The 17,629-nt window shown below is 43.5% G+C and overlaps 2 protein-coding genes across 6 annotated transcripts in view; one reads left to right on the top strand and one right to left on the bottom strand.

Moving 5' to 3' along the window:
- The window catches only part of WDR33 (WD repeat domain 33), a 110,478-nt gene extending 99,131 nt beyond the window's left edge, over positions 1-11,347 (top strand). For 3 of the 5 annotated variants that reach the window (XM_045031045.1, XM_045031043.1, XM_045031044.1), the window contains 6 exons: positions 1,124-1,226; positions 1,486-1,936; positions 5,820-5,986; positions 6,103-6,195; positions 9,419-9,604; positions 10,696-11,347. In XM_045031045.1, coding sequence (XP_044886980.1) covers positions 1,124-1,226; positions 1,486-1,936; positions 5,820-5,986; positions 6,103-6,195; positions 9,419-9,604; positions 10,696-10,925 — 1,230 coding nt within the window. In that variant the 3' untranslated portion in view covers positions 10,926-11,347. Of the gene's footprint in view, positions 1-1,123; positions 1,227-1,485; positions 1,937-2,030; positions 3,150-5,819; positions 5,987-6,102; positions 6,196-9,418; positions 9,605-10,695 lie in introns of those variants that run through there. The other 2 variants (XM_045031046.1, XM_045031047.1) reach the window with 2 other exon arrangements.
- Positions 11,348-13,895: 2,548 nt separating this feature from the next.
- On the bottom strand, positions 13,896-16,889 carry SFT2D3 (SFT2 domain containing 3). Its single transcript, XM_045031051.1, has one exon. The coding sequence runs from the start codon at positions 16,613-16,615 to the stop codon at positions 15,962-15,964; it is 654 nt and encodes a 217-aa protein (XP_044886986.1). The 5' UTR covers positions 16,616-16,889; the 3' UTR covers positions 13,896-15,961.
- Between the last annotated feature and the right edge of the window lie 740 nt (positions 16,890-17,629).

Below are 17,629 nucleotides of genomic sequence, written 5' to 3'. Positions count from 1 at the left end.
TATGAGGTGGGATAAATTAAGCATAACACATTTCAGGAGACCAGTTAACATGAAGTGGGCAATTAACATCTCTGCAGTCATAGGACATAGGAGGGTTAGTCAGGTACGTATTGTTTTAATGAGCCATAAAACCTGTATGTAGTGTGACCAGAAAGCAAGTGTGAAAAATCAGCACAGAGGGTGAGGGGGTAATAGACGCCTATATAAGAGAGAGACCCAAATATCGGGACTGTCCCTATAAATGCAGGACATCTGGTCACGCTACCTGTGTGTCTGTTGAGTGCATGATTTTCAGTGTCTAGCAGAGTTATGAATTTAAGTTCCTAGGCTTGTCTTTTGAAGGTATTGTGTGGGTTTTCTTTGATGATGAAGACTGAGGCGTCAGTTGTGAGGTGATCACTTTGTGAAAAGTGTTCACCCTTGAGTAACAAAGTGTTTTTGTCTTTTATCATTTTTCTGTGTAAATTTATTCAAGAGCATAGTGATTGTCTGGTTTCACCCACATAATTGTTGTTAGGCATTTGATGTACTAGATGAGGTACACCACATGTGATAAGCATGTGTAGGACCCATGGATCTTGAAAGGTGTGTTATGGAGGGTATTGATCATTGTAGTAGCAGAAATATATCTGTAGGTTTTGCATCTGTTCTGGCAATAACAGTGATGACACTTTCAATTATTACAACACTGTCAGTGATGTTTTGTTAATACATTTTAATGTAAATACACTGTTACTGTTTAAAATGGTTGAATACTTTGAACCTGGAACATGTTTTTATGTCAGCTTCAAAATTTCAGTTTTAAATTTGCTTTCAAACCAATAGAAGGTATAAATTCTGTATATACATTCTCATTCATTATTCCCCCCACACACACTGTTATTCACATTGAGTAGCACACTTTACTTCACAATTAGCCCCATTTGAGTACTTGAAGGTATTAGATATTAGAATCAAATGGTTACAAGATCCATGAATGTTTCTGTATTTAGCATTTGGAGATCTTTGAAGATGTCCACTATATGTAACATTTATCAAATTTGTTACTGCCCTCTTGCTGTAATTTTGAGAGTTAATATTGTGTATAATACATGGAAACCACATGGCCTCTTGGGTTTTGCAGGAAGGACAGAACCCAGGTCCCCCACCATTGATACCAGGACTGGGGCAGCAGGGAGGACAAGGCCGTCTTGCCCCTCACAACCAAGGACCTGGCCCTAATAAAGGTAACTAAACATCTTAAATAACCCTCCAAAGAGAGTAACATCCAGTGAGGTGCCTCTAGATGTATGAAGCCCTAACACAGCATGTGGGGTAGGTGCACATGGGGGTTATGCTCAGGACTCTGGTAAGAATATGGTGGAAAACCTTCCAACAAATGACTTAGTGTTTTAATGTGTGTTTTCATAGAATTATAAAAACTAGACAGTTTCCTGGAATGTTTTTAGAAAACATCACAGAAATCTGCTGTGTCTTTCACTTCAGGTGACAACCGTGGCCCACCAAACCATCACATGGGCCCTCTCTCAGAAAGAAGGCATGACCAAAACAGTGGTGGTCCAGATCATGGTCCTGAGAGAGGGCCATTCCGAGGTGGCCAGGAGTGGGGTGATGGTAGGGACAACAGGGGCCTGCCTGATAGACGAGGACCTCACCCAGATTTTCATGATGACTTTGATCGACCAGATGATTTTCATCCAGATAAGCGATTTGGCCACCGGTTGCGTGAATTTGAGGGGCGAGGAGGCCCACTGTTACAAGACGAGAAATGGAGACGAGGTGGCCCAGGGCCTCCCTTTCCCCCTGATCACAGGGACTTTGAAGGAGGGGGCCCAAATCGTGGGCCTCCTGGGCCTTGGGAAGGACGGAGACCCTCTGATGAGAGATATCTGCGAGAACCTGACGATGCAAGATTCCGGGGAAGACGGGATGAAAGGTAAGAACAAGTTCATTCGGTGCTTTTGGGTAAAGGTAACTGGAGGGGATCTTCCTCCCTGGTTTCCTTTTCATAAGGAGTCTATCTATTTCAGATTTATAAACTGGAAACCAATAAGGAAATGAAAACTCTAATGTACCTGAGTATAGAGTCCATAAAATCATTCAGTAATAGAAGAGAACTTGAAAAAATTCATTGCACAGAACAGCTTCAGTGCCTGTATACAGTAAGTAAAGAGAAGGGAGGAAATCTGTAGAGAAGATCGGGTGATGCAGGCCGAAGATTTGAGATCATATTGACAAGAGTGAAAAGGAAACTGGAAAGTCAGAGATTTCCACACTGAAGCGACAGACTTTTGAACACTAGATATGGAGATTGATACTTTGCCTCCAATCACAAACTACAGCATGAGTATAGAGTGTATCTGAGTGAGATGTAATATACAGTTAGGGAGCAGGAACAGTGAACCTACTATCAAGGACAAGGGGCATGGATACTGCCCTCTTTTGAACTGTCAAGACTATTTTCTCATGTTTTTGCTCTTAGGAGTCTTATTTCGCTTTCTGACATATTTCTTTCTGACTACCAGGTGAAAAACACAAACAGAAATAATCTAGTTTCCTAGCAATAGTCATCTCATCACTCACCAAGTTGCCCTGAGTAAACCTCAAAGGAAAAAGTTTTGCTTCTAGTTAATCACTAAATATGGAATAATTCCTTAAAAGTCTGTGAAGTTCACTGACATTGAAGTTACTCCACATTTACACTAGTATAATTGAGAGCAGAATTTGGCTTCTCAGGGTTTAAACCTCTCATTAACCTACTGCATATATATATATATGTAAAAACTTATTGTTGTCTTCACATAATGTACAATCCTCTCTTTTAGTTAGCTTTTTAAATAATTTTCTTAGATTCCTTTTACTTTACACCTATACCGCTCTCCTTTTAGCTACTTGCTACCTAACTTGTAAGATGTACCTTCCTATTGTGTGAGGTGTATGAAAAGAAATGAACAATAACTAAACAAAGGTAACCTCTAAACACCTTTAAAAATAAATTAGAGTAACTGAAAACAGAGAACTCCAGAGCTGAATGGTCTGAATCCCAGAATTCTGAAAGAGATGGCAGACTAAATTAAACTATAGCTGTAGCTGGGGGGGTTTAACCCTTTGTTGGACGTAAGGGTCAGAGGACTGAGAACAAGCTAATGTGTCATTCTGATTTTAAAAAGGCCTCAAGAGAAGAGTCCAGGAAACTGCAGACCTGTAAGTTTGACCTTTGAAGTGGGAAAGATTCTATTGTCGCAGTACCAGGGATCAAAATAAGAGAACATTTTTACAGTTAGATTGGTTAGAGACAATCATCATAGAACTATAAGAAGTATTCTGATTAGCAAACTTAAATTATTTGAGCAAGTGAAGAGGTGAAATAGACATTAAATACTGGAGATTTTATGGGGTGATCCCAAGAATTCCAAACCACTCATTTAGTTTTGAGTTTAAACACTATAACTGGTTTGATTATGCATGAGTGGTATGTATGTGTTTATCTCTCTCTCTGGTTTCCTGTCCTTTCATCCCTGTCCTGTTCCTACTCCACTTGTGCACATCAACATGATGCTTCTGCTGCAGAGACCTGCCTATTTTTTTTCCTGTTATTCTGCACAGTATGTAGTTCTGTAAATTAAGTTCCTATGTCTCATGAAAGAGAATTTGAGACTTGTCAAACAGAAACTGAGCCCTACACCAGTCAGAGTTTCATATGTGACTGTGATTTGAAAAAGGGTATTTATGAGCCCAAATTAGGGGCTATGACTGTGTCCAGCATAGTGATGATAGAACTCCAAACTGAATTCTTTGGCCATTAAATTGCTTGAAAAACAGGAAGTAAGGCATTGATCCTGGCTGTCATAGGACCTTGTCTTGTGATCATAAGATCTCACAAGCTAAACAGCTTCAGACAACCTAGTCAGTATTTAAATGGGAGACTCTCTAAAGAACATGTAGGATTGGTCTACATTAGAGAACTGTGCTGTTCCAAGGTTAAATAGTATTGCTAAGTGTTATGGAACCATTTGTTCCTGAAACTGTTCAGTTTGTCTGCCCTAATAATCTCAATGACTGTAAAATGGTTCATTGTCCATGCACAGCACTCCCTTCAACCACTGCTGTACCTCTCCAGGCACAGCTTCCTCATCTCTGTATTGTGTTTGTCTTTTCCAGGAGGTGGAGATCTATTGTGTTAATTTAAAAAAAATGTATCACCAAGTTTAAAAATATTGTATTGTGTTATGACTACTGTTACAAATATTTAAATTTGTAATTATAAGGTTACTGTTGTTAAAATCCTAAATAAAAGTATTTAAAGCTTTGCTTGTAATAGGATGCACTGTGTCTTTAATGAGATGGGGGAAGGGGATGTTGCACAAAGCCAAGACAGTCTGAGTACCACCTCTGCTGCAGTTTGGCTGGTATGGAATTGGGATGGGATGGAAGCAAGTGGGCAGAGACAATGCTTTGAGTTGTCAGAGCTGTCACAGCAGGGTGGCCAGGAGTATTGTGGAACTGCATTTTGAGCACTAATTGAACCTAGAATAGCTGCACCACCTAACTTTTCATGTATGCTGGTACAGAAGCTATTCTGAGCTGGTGTGCACTGAAACAGTTACAACAAACTGAGCTGGTGCACTCTGTTGGAATTGTACTTAGAATGTGCGAAACATTACAAACACCTTTGTGCAAGGACAGTGTTTTACATACATTCCAGGTGCTGTAAATACCAAAATTTTCACTCCATGCATCTGATGGGGTGGATTATAGCCCACGAAAGCTTATGCCCAAATAAATATGTTAGTCTCTAAGGTGCCACAAGGACTCCTCGTTGTTTTTGCAAAATTATCTAGTGTCTAGACAAGATTCTAGATGCTACAAAAAGTGGTGCAGTAGGATATACTCTTCTCTCTGAAGAAATTCTGAATTAATATCTCAGCATGGTGATTGCGCTTCTTTAAGATAAGATATAAATTAAGGTCCTGATCACATCAAGCCATTAAAGATCCCCTGGTACGTCTTACAAGGAAGTGTTACTTCACTACTCTGACCAAAATGAGTTTGGATAACTATATTCTGCCAGACTAAATCCCCCAGTATTTCAACTGAATAAACTGTTCTTCGTGTTGCAGTATATTGCTATGTACTGTTAAACAGTTGCCATCACCACAGAGGTGGCTGCACTCCAGAATCAGTTGCTAAATTTGTAAATCTTACAGAGACCCTTCGGGATAAAAGTTGCTGTATAAACTTTAGATAATTTTATGCCAGCAAAAGAAACCAAATTGAGTAAGATTCAGAAATTAAAATTCTTCTATCTAGCCATGGAATGACTCTCTCTTGTTACTTGTATTTTTACTTTTGGTTTCAATACTAGGGAAATGGCTTTTTTTAAAAAAATATAGGTGCTAGCACATCACATTTTAAGGAATTTCACTCATCCCACTTTGAAAAAAAAAATTGGCCCTGAACTTGAACCTCTCTTTACCCACACCCACCATCACTCCCTAACCTTTCACTTTTCATTAAATGGACACTGTCTACCTGAAGTCTAGTCAGTCTTTTTCTCTTCCTTGTTCCTATGTGAAAGACTGAACAAACAACAGGAGGAAATTGAAGAGGGGAAACAATGAAAATGAATAAGCACAAAGTAAACAAGAAGCTTTTTTCCCCCACTAATCTCTTCCAGTGCTAATAATTGTAGGTGTTGTAACGATAGTAGGTAAACATTTCAGACACAAGTTTAATTATTAAATTGAAAATTACCCTTTAGTTCATTAGTGATTAAATTCTGCATAAAAACCGTGTTTGTACCATGTTCTTTCTTGCAGTTTCAGAAGAGGAGCACCCTCAAGACATGAGGGGCGGGGACCCAGGGGAAGGGATAGTTTTCCTGGGCCAGAAGACTTTGGGCCAGAAGACAATTTTAACTCATCAGATGAGAACTCAAGAGGAAGAGATCATGGTGGTCGGGGGCGAGGTCGAGGTACTCCGAGAGGTAAGTGAACATTCTTCCAAACTGAAACCCATGTGAAAGTCAGTGACAATAGCGCAGAAGTTGTTAATATAGTTAATCAGTACAGTGTCTCATGTCCTATGTTTCTTATTTTGCAGGAGGCCGAAAGGGTCTACTTCCCACTCCAGATGAGTTTCCCCGATTTGAAGGAGGAAGGAAACCAGAATCCTGGGATGGAAACAGAGAACCAGGTGAAAACTGGGGTATTACCATTGTGATTGTCTAGTCTGACCTCCTGTGTAACACAGGCTGTAGAACTATCTTTAATTAATGTCTTTGAACTGGAAAAACATCCACTCGTCATTTCCAGTGATGGAAATCTTTAGACACTATCTTTAGAAAATGGCTGGTAACTACTCTTATGTAGTCCTGTGGCACCTTTAAGACTATCAGATGTATTGGAGCATAAGCTTTCATGAGTGAATACCCACTTTTGTCACCCACAAAAGCTTATGCTCCAATACATCTGTTAGTCTTAAAGGTGCCACAGGACTCTCTGTTGCTTTTTACAGATCCAGACTAACACGGTTACCCCTCTGATACTCTTATGTACCTGTTACTTAAACGAGGAATTTACAGAACAGTTCTATCATCTCTCATTCTGCAGCTCTGCTGATCATTCTCCTTCTGTCCTTCCCCATTAGCAACATGATGCTACTTTTTCTGTGTGCCTGTTATTCAACATGTAATGGACTCTATATGCAGCTGTCCCATCAAAGACTGAACTTGGCCTCCCTCTGTCCCTTGAGTTTTGAGTTTAGTTTGAAGTACAATAGAGCCCATTCAATATTGCCTGTCACAATCATCCTTTTAGACCTCATTCCGGGCCCGCGGGGCTGCCCCTCCTCTGCTGTCCCTCCTCCCCCACGGCCTCAGCTCGCCGTGTCAGCAGCGCGGTGGTGTGGCTGGCTCCAGCTGGGCGGCGCGGCTCAGGGGCAGATTTAACAGTGAACACAGGGTACCCTGGCATGGGGCCCCCCCAACAACGGGGATGTGTGTGGATAGGGGTGGGATCCAAGGGGGGCAATTAGGGGCAGGGGGTCCTGGGAGGGGGTGGTCAGGGGACAGGGAGCAGGGGGGTTGAATAGGGGGTGGGGTCCCAGGGGGAGGTTATGGGATGAGATCCCAGGAGGGGGCAGTCAGGGGACGAGGAGCAGAGGGCGGTTGGATGGGGGTGGGAGTCCCGGGGGGCCTGTCAGGGGGTGGGGGTATGGATAGGGGGCAGGGTCATCAGGGGCTGGGGGGGATTGAATAGGGGGTGGGGTCCCTGGGAGTGGTTAGGGGCAGGGATCCCGGGAGGGGGCGGTCAGGGGACAAGGAGCGGGGGGGTTGGATGGGTCGGGAATTCTAAGGGGGGCAGTCAGGGGGTGGGAAGTGGGAGGGAGCGGATGGGGGCAGGGGGCAGGCTTTTTGGGGAAGCACAGACTTCCCTACCCAGCCCTCCATACCATTTCGCAACCCCGATATGGCCCTCAGGCCAAAAGGTTTGCCCACCCCTGCGTTATAAACTGGCTGGTGCATTTGTCTTTTTATCAGCTCATATGTTTTGGGCGTGTATTAGTACTAGGATAATCTTTTTCTGAAGCTGGATCACTGGGGGTATCTTACCTATCCACTGGATAATGTTTATCAGCTGCAGTGATTGTTGACAGTTTATTGGCTTCAGAATTGGTAGTAGTGTTGATAAACAAAACAATATGAATGGGAATTCACGATGAGGGTGAAACTTGCAATTGGAACTTCATAGAAAACTAATGGAAAAATCATGATACAAATGTCAAGTGAAGGAAAAGTTGCACACCTGGATTTCAGTGCTCAAATCCTAAAAAAAGAAGCACCGGAACACGATTTTGACAAGCCACAACATCACATGCTTTAGCGGTCATTTTCCAATATTTTTAGCATGAATAATTATTGGTTTACTTTACAACTAACACCTCTACCCCACTATAATGCGACCCGATATAACATGGGTTCGCATATAGCGCGGTAGCAGCAGGGCTCTGGCGGCGCTTTAAAGGGTCTGGGGCTCCAGCTGCTGTGGGGAGCCCCAAGCCCTTTAAATCACCGCTGGAGCCCTGCTGCTGCTACCCTGAGGCTGCGGCAGCTGGGCTCGGGTGGTGCTTTAAAGGGTCTGGGGCTCCGGCCACTGCGGGTAGCCCCAGGCCCATTAAATCCCGCTGGAGCCCTGCCGCCGCTAACCGGGGCTGCAGCAGCGGAGCTCGCTGGTGATTTAAAGGGCTCAGGCTCCCCACAGCGGCTGGAGCCCGGAGCTCCTTAAATCACTGCCGAAGCCCTGCCACTGCTACCCCAATATAATGGGGTTTCAGCTATAACGCGGTAGGGATTTTTGGCTCCCCATGACCGCGTTATAGTGGGGTAGAGGTGTATCTGAAGTAACATCATTCCAGCTCCCCCAAAAAGTGCCAGAATGGCATTCTGGAGCGTTGTGTCCTGACTCGAGCAATGCTTGATTTTTGCCTCTTTAAAGTTTGAGGGTGGGGTTTGTTTGTTTTTTTTTAAAGGAATGTTTTAAGCCTGTCCATTGCCTCTTCTGCCTTAGGCCTTGTCTACACTGCCACTTTACAGCGCTACAGCTTTCTCACTCAGGGGTGTGAAAAAACATCCCCCAAGCACTGCAAGTTTCAGCACTGTAACATGGCAGCATAGACAGTGCTACAGTGCTGGGAGTTACTCCCCTTGTGGAGGTGGGTTTTTTTTTAAATAACACTGAGAGAGCTTTCTCCCACTGGTGCCGCAACTACACAGCCAGTGCTTTAACATTGCTAGTGAAAACATGCCCTTAGAATCATCCTTTTCAACCTGATTCCCTCATTTGTTTAAATTCAGTTTATGTGCTCACTTCATGTCTCATGTTTCCTACCACCTGGTCTTTCTGCCACAAATATGAAATTGCAACTAGTCTGGCATTCTATGACAGCACACGCTTATCTTTCCTTCTACTCTTACATTCATTCATCTGTAAAGATGCAGTTATTTGTCTGGTATCAGAGGGGTAGCCGTGTTAGTCTGGATCTTTAAAAAGCGACAGTGTCTCCTGTGGCACCTTATAGACTAACAAAAGCTTATGCTCCAATACGTCTGTTAGTCTATAAGGTGACTTGTCAGTTGTCTGTTAATTATATATATTTTTCATGGGTATCTTTAGAAATATTGAACAGAGGTATATATGTGCACCTTAAAGAGCAGATACTCTGAAAAGTTAAGAACTGGCTCATGTGTTTTCTGAACAAGGGCAGTGAGATAGATGTCCTTGCCATGAGTGAAATTGCTAAAGAATGTAGAATGCGTATACATTTATTTTGGTATCTTTTTACACAGAGGAAGAATGTTAGATTCCTTGTGCCCATCAGTTGCATGTTACTCATGACTTTCTTTTCTCTTCATGGTCAGGTTCCCGTCAGGATCACCCTCCTCATGATGGACAGTCTCCTGCCAGCCGAGAGCGTTCTTCCTCACTTCAGGGTATGGACATGGCCTCACTGCCACCACGCAAACGTCCCTGGCACGATGGACCAGGTACATCTGATCACAGAGAAATGGAAGCTCCAGGTGCACCTCCAGAGGAGAGAGGCAAAGGTAAGGGGTAACTAACCAATACTGAGAACTTCACATAGGTTTATACTGTTTTTCCAGAGTGCACTTCTGCAGAATTCCTCATGCAGGCCAAGGTGCTAAAGCAGAACTAAGGTTTAGTTTGATAAAGAAAATTTGAGTAATGCCTTTTCAAGTGCAGGCCCTGCTGCCATCAGTCTTGTGGTGGGAAGGTCATTTGAAGATGAATTTATCTAACACTGATTGTAAGCTCTTTGAGACAGGAATCATGTTTTCTTGTTTTGTACAGAACCACGCATGCTGTGCCTCTCAAAAGTTTTTGTTAAAGTGGAACAAAAAAATTTAGTTATGCCTTAGCTAAGAGGATAGGTGGGCAAAGCATTTTTTCTTCAAATTACTACCCCTGCTGTTTTGGGCAAGAGTCCTGTTTTTCTCTTGCATTTGGTATCATATCTGAAGTGAGCTGTGAGGAAAACAGTCCTCTTTCCTGGGAACAAGAGAAGATGCAGGTCATGCTTATGCCCCACAGTAGAATATCGCATCTCTCAACTGCGCCCTGTCAGAACTGGCTAAAGGAGGATAAACCTCTTTCAGGGACACTACTCTAATTCCTTCATTACCACCCCAAAGGTTGAACAGACGCTGTTACTGGGTTTAGGCAACACCCTATTTAGAATGAGAAATATGCAAAACAGGGCTAAAATAGGACTGCTGCCAAGTGAGAGAATCTGGGTTTGAATACTTTATTCAGGGTCTCTCAAGTGCTTATGAGGCTGTGCACTCCATTTCCCGGTGTTCTCTTATTTAACAAGGTCCTTGCTGATCAATGAGGTGTGGCAGTACCTTAGCTCCAGAGGAATTGCCTTGTAGCTGTCCCTCTCAAGGACTGTCGTATTGATATGAAATCTGTATGTGGTAGGAAAAATGTTGTGCTGAGGGAAGAAATGTAAAATTGGAGACCAATATGTCAGATTTCACATTCTGTATAATCTGTGAGGGATTGTATCATAGGGAAATTTAGCCCAAACACTTGTCTAAGCCTGGGGCAACCCTCAAAAGCCTGAGAGGGATGGGGTAAACTATAAAATCAAAAATTAAATGTTTTCCTCTTTTAGGACGAGGAAGCTCAGGACCGTCACAGAGAGTGCCAAAGTCTGGGAGGTCTAGCTCTTTGGAGGGAGACCATCATGATGGATTCCACAGAGATGAAGGTTTTGGCGGTCCTGCAGGAGGCAATAACCCTTCCAGAGGAGGGAGGAGTGGAAGTAATTGGGGAAGAGGCAGTAACATGAACTCTGGCCAGTCAAGGCGAGGAGCATCCAGGGGTGGTGGAAGGGGCCGATAGAAGAGGCTATGACTGGATGATACCCACTCCTTATTGGACAGTATTTAAATAGACACCTATTGTGGACTCAAGAAAGTACTTCTGCAACTTCACAAATCTGGACTCTTAACTGGGATAACTGAATGTGCATTAGTTCCTAACAAGGATCTTCTCCTAGGATCAAGCAACTGCTGCTAGCAGCAACGTGGTAGCTGGCTTTCTATTTCATCCTCTCCACCTCTTTCTCCTCACCTTTTACCTGCATTGTTTTGTAAAGATAAAAGCTGGAATTTTTTTTAGTGTTGTGAGACATGGAGCACCTCTGCAGATTTCAGTTCACGTCCAGATGGAAACTTGTTTCTATATGTACAGTTTGTCAGAAAAAAGTTGTTTTTGTATGAATACAGAATGTAATTTGTGCAAAAATTAACAAAAAAAAATCAGTGCAGTGTGTGATTCTTTATCTTTATACTCAGTGAAACTACAAAACACCCCATCTTCCCATGTGTCAAGTACATGGCACCATAGGACTAGCTCTAAAATGTCTACCCTAATACCTTAGTTTGGGTTTATTATGTTTTGAGAATTTTTATTTTTACACTTTTAGCAACATTCATGTGCTATTAAAAATGTTATCTGTTGTGATGAAGTTGAGTCCAGTACATACATACATACAACAAAAAACCAAAACCACACCAATGCTCCCTTTCCTACCTTCCTTAAAAGGACATAGGGGGAATGCTGTGAAAAGCTTCTTTTGAACTATAGATCATATGAGCAAGCATCCTAATCCAGCTTGCACCTTCAATGTTCATCTGCTCCTGCTAACCCTCATTAATTCAAGCCTTGCAAAGGGATCTGTCCTTTGTTCTCCATGGTGTTAGTTTTACACCATAAGCGATAGACATTCGGCAGCTTGATCATCAGGAATGTATATAATTTTTTACAGTACTGTAGTACATACCACACTGCAGAGAAATGAGGAATGGCCATTAAATTACAAGCTGAACATTTAGAAAGGGCAAACCATTAAGCCACCCTGATTTTAAAGAATTTTGTTTTTAAGTATTCGCCACAGGATTTTGTTTAGTGCCACTACAACATTACAATTGTTTATTCCATTTAATTATTTGCATTTCATAATAAAGTTGTTTACCAATTATGGTGTTTCAGTTATCACCATAACATGAGAGATTTTCTGGCTTCATCCACCAGCATGTCTGTCTAAAGAATTTCTAAGATAGCTACCTAAGTACCCTAAACCTCATTTAAGAAATTAGTATTACCTAGAGCTAGCCTCTTCCTGGAAATCAAGTTTCCCCACGCTGTAGCATTAGGAAACAACATCAAGTGTGGGAGGTGGCTGACAATGCAACTATGAAAAGGATGATTAAAATACCATTAGTAGTTTTTTTCCCACAAGCCCCTTCAACAGTTCCATCTAGGGTAAATAGTACATTAAGGAAAAGCAAGTGTAGGGCTGATGGAGCTTGTTTAAGGAATTGTAAGGAAAGAGTAAATTAATCCTCACTATGTGAGTGTGGGCTGTGGCAGCCAATCCTTCATCCACTTATTGTGCCAACCCATCTATCTTCCCCTGTCCACAGTCTAATTGGGTTATGTTTAAGAAAGTTTTTAGATATCTGTAGGAACTATTTAAACAGATCAAAGCATGGATAAAGGAGAATTGCTATGATCTTCACATTCCTACTCAGCAGCTGTCATCTTCAGCTATATGCTTCTATTGTACAGAACAGTTTGGACTGAGTCACATGGTAGTGAATAGGAACACTGCCTAATTGTTTTATTGCAGATACAGTGACATAAGAAATGCTCCAGAATGTTTAAGGTAGTCATCTTATAAAGTTTATTACACTATGGCTGAAGAGAGAAGTAGCCCTAAGGAAATGATATGCACAGAACAGTTTAGCAGACTTCTGAGCCAGACTTGGCACAGGCTAGTGGCGTCTTGCTTTAAAGAAAAGGTTAAATTTCTATATGGGGACTACTGATGAAGGTTCTAGCTTATCTGTGTAAATTAATTTCTGTAGCTCAAGGTAGATCCTAGTTGTGTTAGGATGTAATAAGGGGGAAGATAAATATTGTAATTCAAGCAGCTGGAAGAAAAGAGAAACTCAGCAACCCCTCTACCATTAGTTAAGGGCTGAAAAACTCACTCCATACATCTGAGCCCAACAACAAGAACACACTAGAAATGAAGTTTAAAAAAAAACAAAAATTCAAGCCTTCTTTATATAATTAAGAGGACCAAAACTTATGTTTTTCCTCTGCAGGTCTCCTTTAACCTAAAACCCTGTTTACCTCCTAATACTGTATTTTAGGAAAAACTACCTTCCCCAAACCACACCATTCAAAATTAAAGCTTTGAGCTCCCTTAAGACAAGCCAAAGATATGATCACAATTGGTACACAAAAACTCTTGTTAACTTTAGGGTAATATATTTAAGTCCATAATGCAGAAGAGCCACAACAGCTCTGTTGCTTTTGTGGGGGAGGAGGGGAAGAAAATGCCCATGAGGCAGAACCAGGATGTCCTCAGCTCTTAGAGCCATGCTCTGCTGTGACCCAATGGATCTGTGCAGATCTACTGTCCCTGTTACAAAAGTGCAGGTACAACTGTAGGCCGTGGAGATTAGTGGTTGGAGGTTCTTGTGGCCAGCCTCCAGTGGTAGGAGGATTGTCATTCTCCATATAAGACCTTTTACCAGAGAGATGAGAGTTTTACTAGGCTTTTACCATAAATATTTTAGCCTACTTTTTAAAAAATGTAATCTCATCCAAGAACTTTAACCTAGGTTTAGTTTTAGAAGCAGTCACACTAATCTGATATTACACTGATATAAATCCAAATGAAACTAGAAAAGTAAACAGGAAGACAGATTCAGTGCTACTGTTTAAAAAAAATAAAATAAAACTAGACCTGCTAGTGTCTAGATTAACACTTTTGGTATAAAAATATTTTATTAAAATAGACATACAATATTTCTGAAGTTAAGCATTTGTTTACTGTAGTGCAAATATTAAATGAGTAGATTAAGATCATCTCTTCCTAAGTAGAATCTGATAAGAATACTCAAGTATGTTTTTTGCAATATGCCCAGCCTCTACTAGCCAATCTATTTCTCAAGGTCAGGCTACAAGCATCACTGCTAAATAAGCAGTGCCTGCCCAGCTCCTAGAACCAATGAGTGAGGACTTCAGGAACTGACTGCAGCTCTGGAGGCAAAAGCTTCTGTAGCACCATTCTAGCAGTCTTACTGCAAAGAACTAACTGATCTCTGATATACTTCACTTTTTTCATGATTCCCTACGTAAAAGAGGTATGCCCCTGCTTGTCAAAGAATATGACCTTCTGTGATCCACAACCTTTATGAATGCTACTTGTTAAAGGATGTTGTTTTCAGTATTTTGAAGGTCACAGTTGATTGTGTTTAAAAAAAAAAAGACTGTTGACATACCTGTTCCATTTAACTTTCACTGGACTACCATATAAGCCAATCAAAGATGGTTGCAATTACAGTTGATCACTACATTTTGACTCTTTACAATTGTAATCTGATATAAAGATGTCATGAAACAACATTTGTGGTAATATATCTAGAGCTTCTGATTTTAGGTTTTAACCAATAAAACCCCTGCTCCAAAAAGAAAAACAGTATTTATCCAATCAATACTGGATATGGTTAACTTGTATCTAAGGGCTGATCAACACAGCAGTAATGCAGACTTCAGGTGTGTGATTTCTAAAGTACATATGTTGTGTATTAATAGGTCCACACAGACCCTGCTGGGGTGCATAAAAGGTTCCTTAGTGCACTTTAAGTAGCACTATCTGAAATAGTATTACATTAAATCACACCAGGGAAAAATAAAGAGATTATGCATTACAGTATATACGAAGAAGGACTAACTTTTGGTCCAACCCTCGCCCCAAATTTTTGGGCATCTACATAGAACTCAAGTTGCTAAAAATAAACATCCAAAGATAAACTCCAAAACAGGAGCTCTATATATACACACCCAACTTTTTTTGAAGTTTCATGGATATCTATAAACAGATTTTCCTATGAGGCACCTGGCATCAGCACATCCCAAGCTGGAGTGAATCCGGCAAGGCTCAGAAGTATAACAAAGCATTATACCAGGGGTAGAGTTTAGTATCAACAATATGCTTGGCTGTGTATTCTTACAGGCCACTTCAAAGTAAGAGTTTCAGCCATGTGATCCTACACTTGATATAGGAATCTGGTAATCCATCTACCACCCAGAACAGGACACAGACTCCAGCATACTGCTACAAAGCTCATTTTGCACTGATAAGGCAAAGCATATACTGAGATAGGACTGCGAATGATGGCACAAAAAATGTTACATATGAATACAGTAAAAACAACAACGTATAGTCATAGATGCAACTTTAGGATTTTAGTTGTACTGTTCAAAGGTAGGGAGAAAAACTGTTCCATAGCTACATCAACACTGGTCCTTGGAGAAGCAAAACTCCTTCCTTTGGTCGGTTTCGCTCCTGTTGTCCATATTAACTGTCAAGTTTGATTCGTTTTCCCTGAACTCTCCCAAGTAGCTTCTGCCAACTTACAGCCAAGTCTCTTTGTAAAGGTCCCCGTCCTCAGGAGGCGCCTGCACAGAGCGCAGCTCCCAGCTGCCTCCTCCCTCACCGCAGCGCGCCGATTGTGCAGGAAGAACTTGCCTTCAATAGGACCGGGGGGAGGGAGGAAACCGCACTGGCTTTGTCGCTCAGTCACCCCCTGCCCCGGAGCAGCAGGACACCCACGCTCCGCTACGGCCTCGGAGCCGCATACCCCGCGGAGGGAGCCGTGCCAGCCGCGCTGGAGGGGCGGGACGCTGATGGCCTGTGGCCCTATATTCAGAAAGGCTGTTGCCCAGCCAGACGCCGTGTCCTCCGCATCTGTCCAGCAGGGACGGGCGATCGGCCTCATGGGACAGCAGCGAAGATCCGTCCTGGGGATGGGGAGGGGACCGCTGGTCTCAGCCCCCAACTGGGTCTGCTCGGCCCCTCACACGGGCAGGGTTTTGGAGACGCGGCGGCGCACGAAGCCGCCCAGGAGGCCGCCGAGGTAGCGCAGGCCGGCGGGGCCCCCGGGCAGCAGGGCGAGCAGGCAGCCGGCGATGGCGGCGAGTTGGGCGGCGGCCCCGAGCGCGGTGAGCAGGGTGCTGCGCAGGCCGAGCGCCGCGTACAGGGTGCCGGCCAGGGCGCCGAGGTAGAGCACGGTGCCGCGGCTGGGCTCCCGCAGGAGGCGGCTCGGCCCCCGCAGGAAGCCGGCGGCGCCCAGCGCAAAGGCCGAGCCCAGCGACCAGAGCAGCGCGAACTTGCGGGCGCGGAGCAGCAGCAGCGGCGCGTAGAGCGCGGCCAGGCCGAAGCAGAGCGCGGCCAGCACCAGGCACAGCCCGCTCCCCACCAGCCGCTGCCAGCGCGACAGCCCCGGCAGCCAGGGGTCCGGCTCGGCCGCCCAGGGCCACGAGCCGGCCGCCGGGGACGAGGAGGAGGAGCGGCCTGAGAAGAAGGGGCTCAGCCGGCCCAGCCACGTCCCCCCTCCGGCGTCAGCGGCATCCGGCGTCGGCCGCGAGGAGCTCGGGGCCGCTGGGCCGGGGCCGCTGCCACTCTTAGACTGAGCGAGGTACTCCTGTAACTGCCGGTTCAGCTCCGCCATCTTGGAGGGGGAGGGCAGCAACAGGCCGGGAAAGACCCGGATGTGAACGCCAGCGCCAACAGGACACGTTGCTCTTCGAGGTCCTCAATGAAGCGCGGCCACATCCGGGTTACTGGAAGTCTCCATAGAGCTCGACAGGCGGGGAGGTTATGTTGTCACATGACATGACCAATCACGTGACTTTTCCCAGTTTCATGAAAGGGCGTAGAGCGAGGGGAGAGGCAGTTCTCTGAGCTGAGTCTCGCGAGCGACGCCCAATGACCCCGACCCCCCGTTCCAGCGCACCCGAGTCAATGTGGCTGCTCAAAGCTTGAAGAAGGTTGTAGTTATGGAACTGGTTCAACAGCCGAGGGATCATGGGCTGCCGCTGGGACAGTTGGGGTGTTCGTTAGCCACATGAATGAGGCAGAGTTAAGGGGGATTTTAATTATGACCTGCAAAGTTTTATATAGACCAGGGGTAGGCAACCTATGGCCCAGGTGCCGAAGGCAGCATGCGAACTGATTTTCAGTTCCACTCACACTGCCCAGGTCCTGGCCAAAGGTCTGGGGGGGCTCTTCATTTTAATTTAATTTTAAAGGATGCTTCTTAAACATTTTTAAAACCTTATTTACTTTACATACAACAATAGTTTAGTTATATATTATAGACTTATAGAAAGAGACTTTCTAAAAACATTAAAATGTATTACCGGCACGCAAAACCTTAAATGAGAGTGAATAAATGAAAACGTGGCACACCACTTCTGAAAAGTTGCCGACCTCTGATATAGACAGAGGGCATTATGTTTGTGTTTTTTAAATATATTTTTAGTTTATCAAGGAGGCCTATAAGTTTTTGTTTTCTTTTAATATTATTTATGCTTGTGTTATGTTTGGTATGTCTGCTCTTCAGGGATTTTCCATAAGGTTTCTTAGGAAACTCGGCGATGTTTATTGTGAGCTTCAACAACTTAACCGAAGGGATGATGTGTTGAACCTTTAATGATGTTATCTTTTTCCTCAGATGTTCATT

This window comes from Mauremys mutica, chromosome 9 (genome assembly GCF_020497125.1).
Source record: "Mauremys mutica isolate MM-2020 ecotype Southern chromosome 9, ASM2049712v1, whole genome shotgun sequence".
NCBI lineage: Eukaryota > Metazoa > Chordata > Testudines > Geoemydidae > Mauremys > Mauremys mutica.
This window is presented reverse-complemented; position numbering and strand designations above follow the sequence as displayed.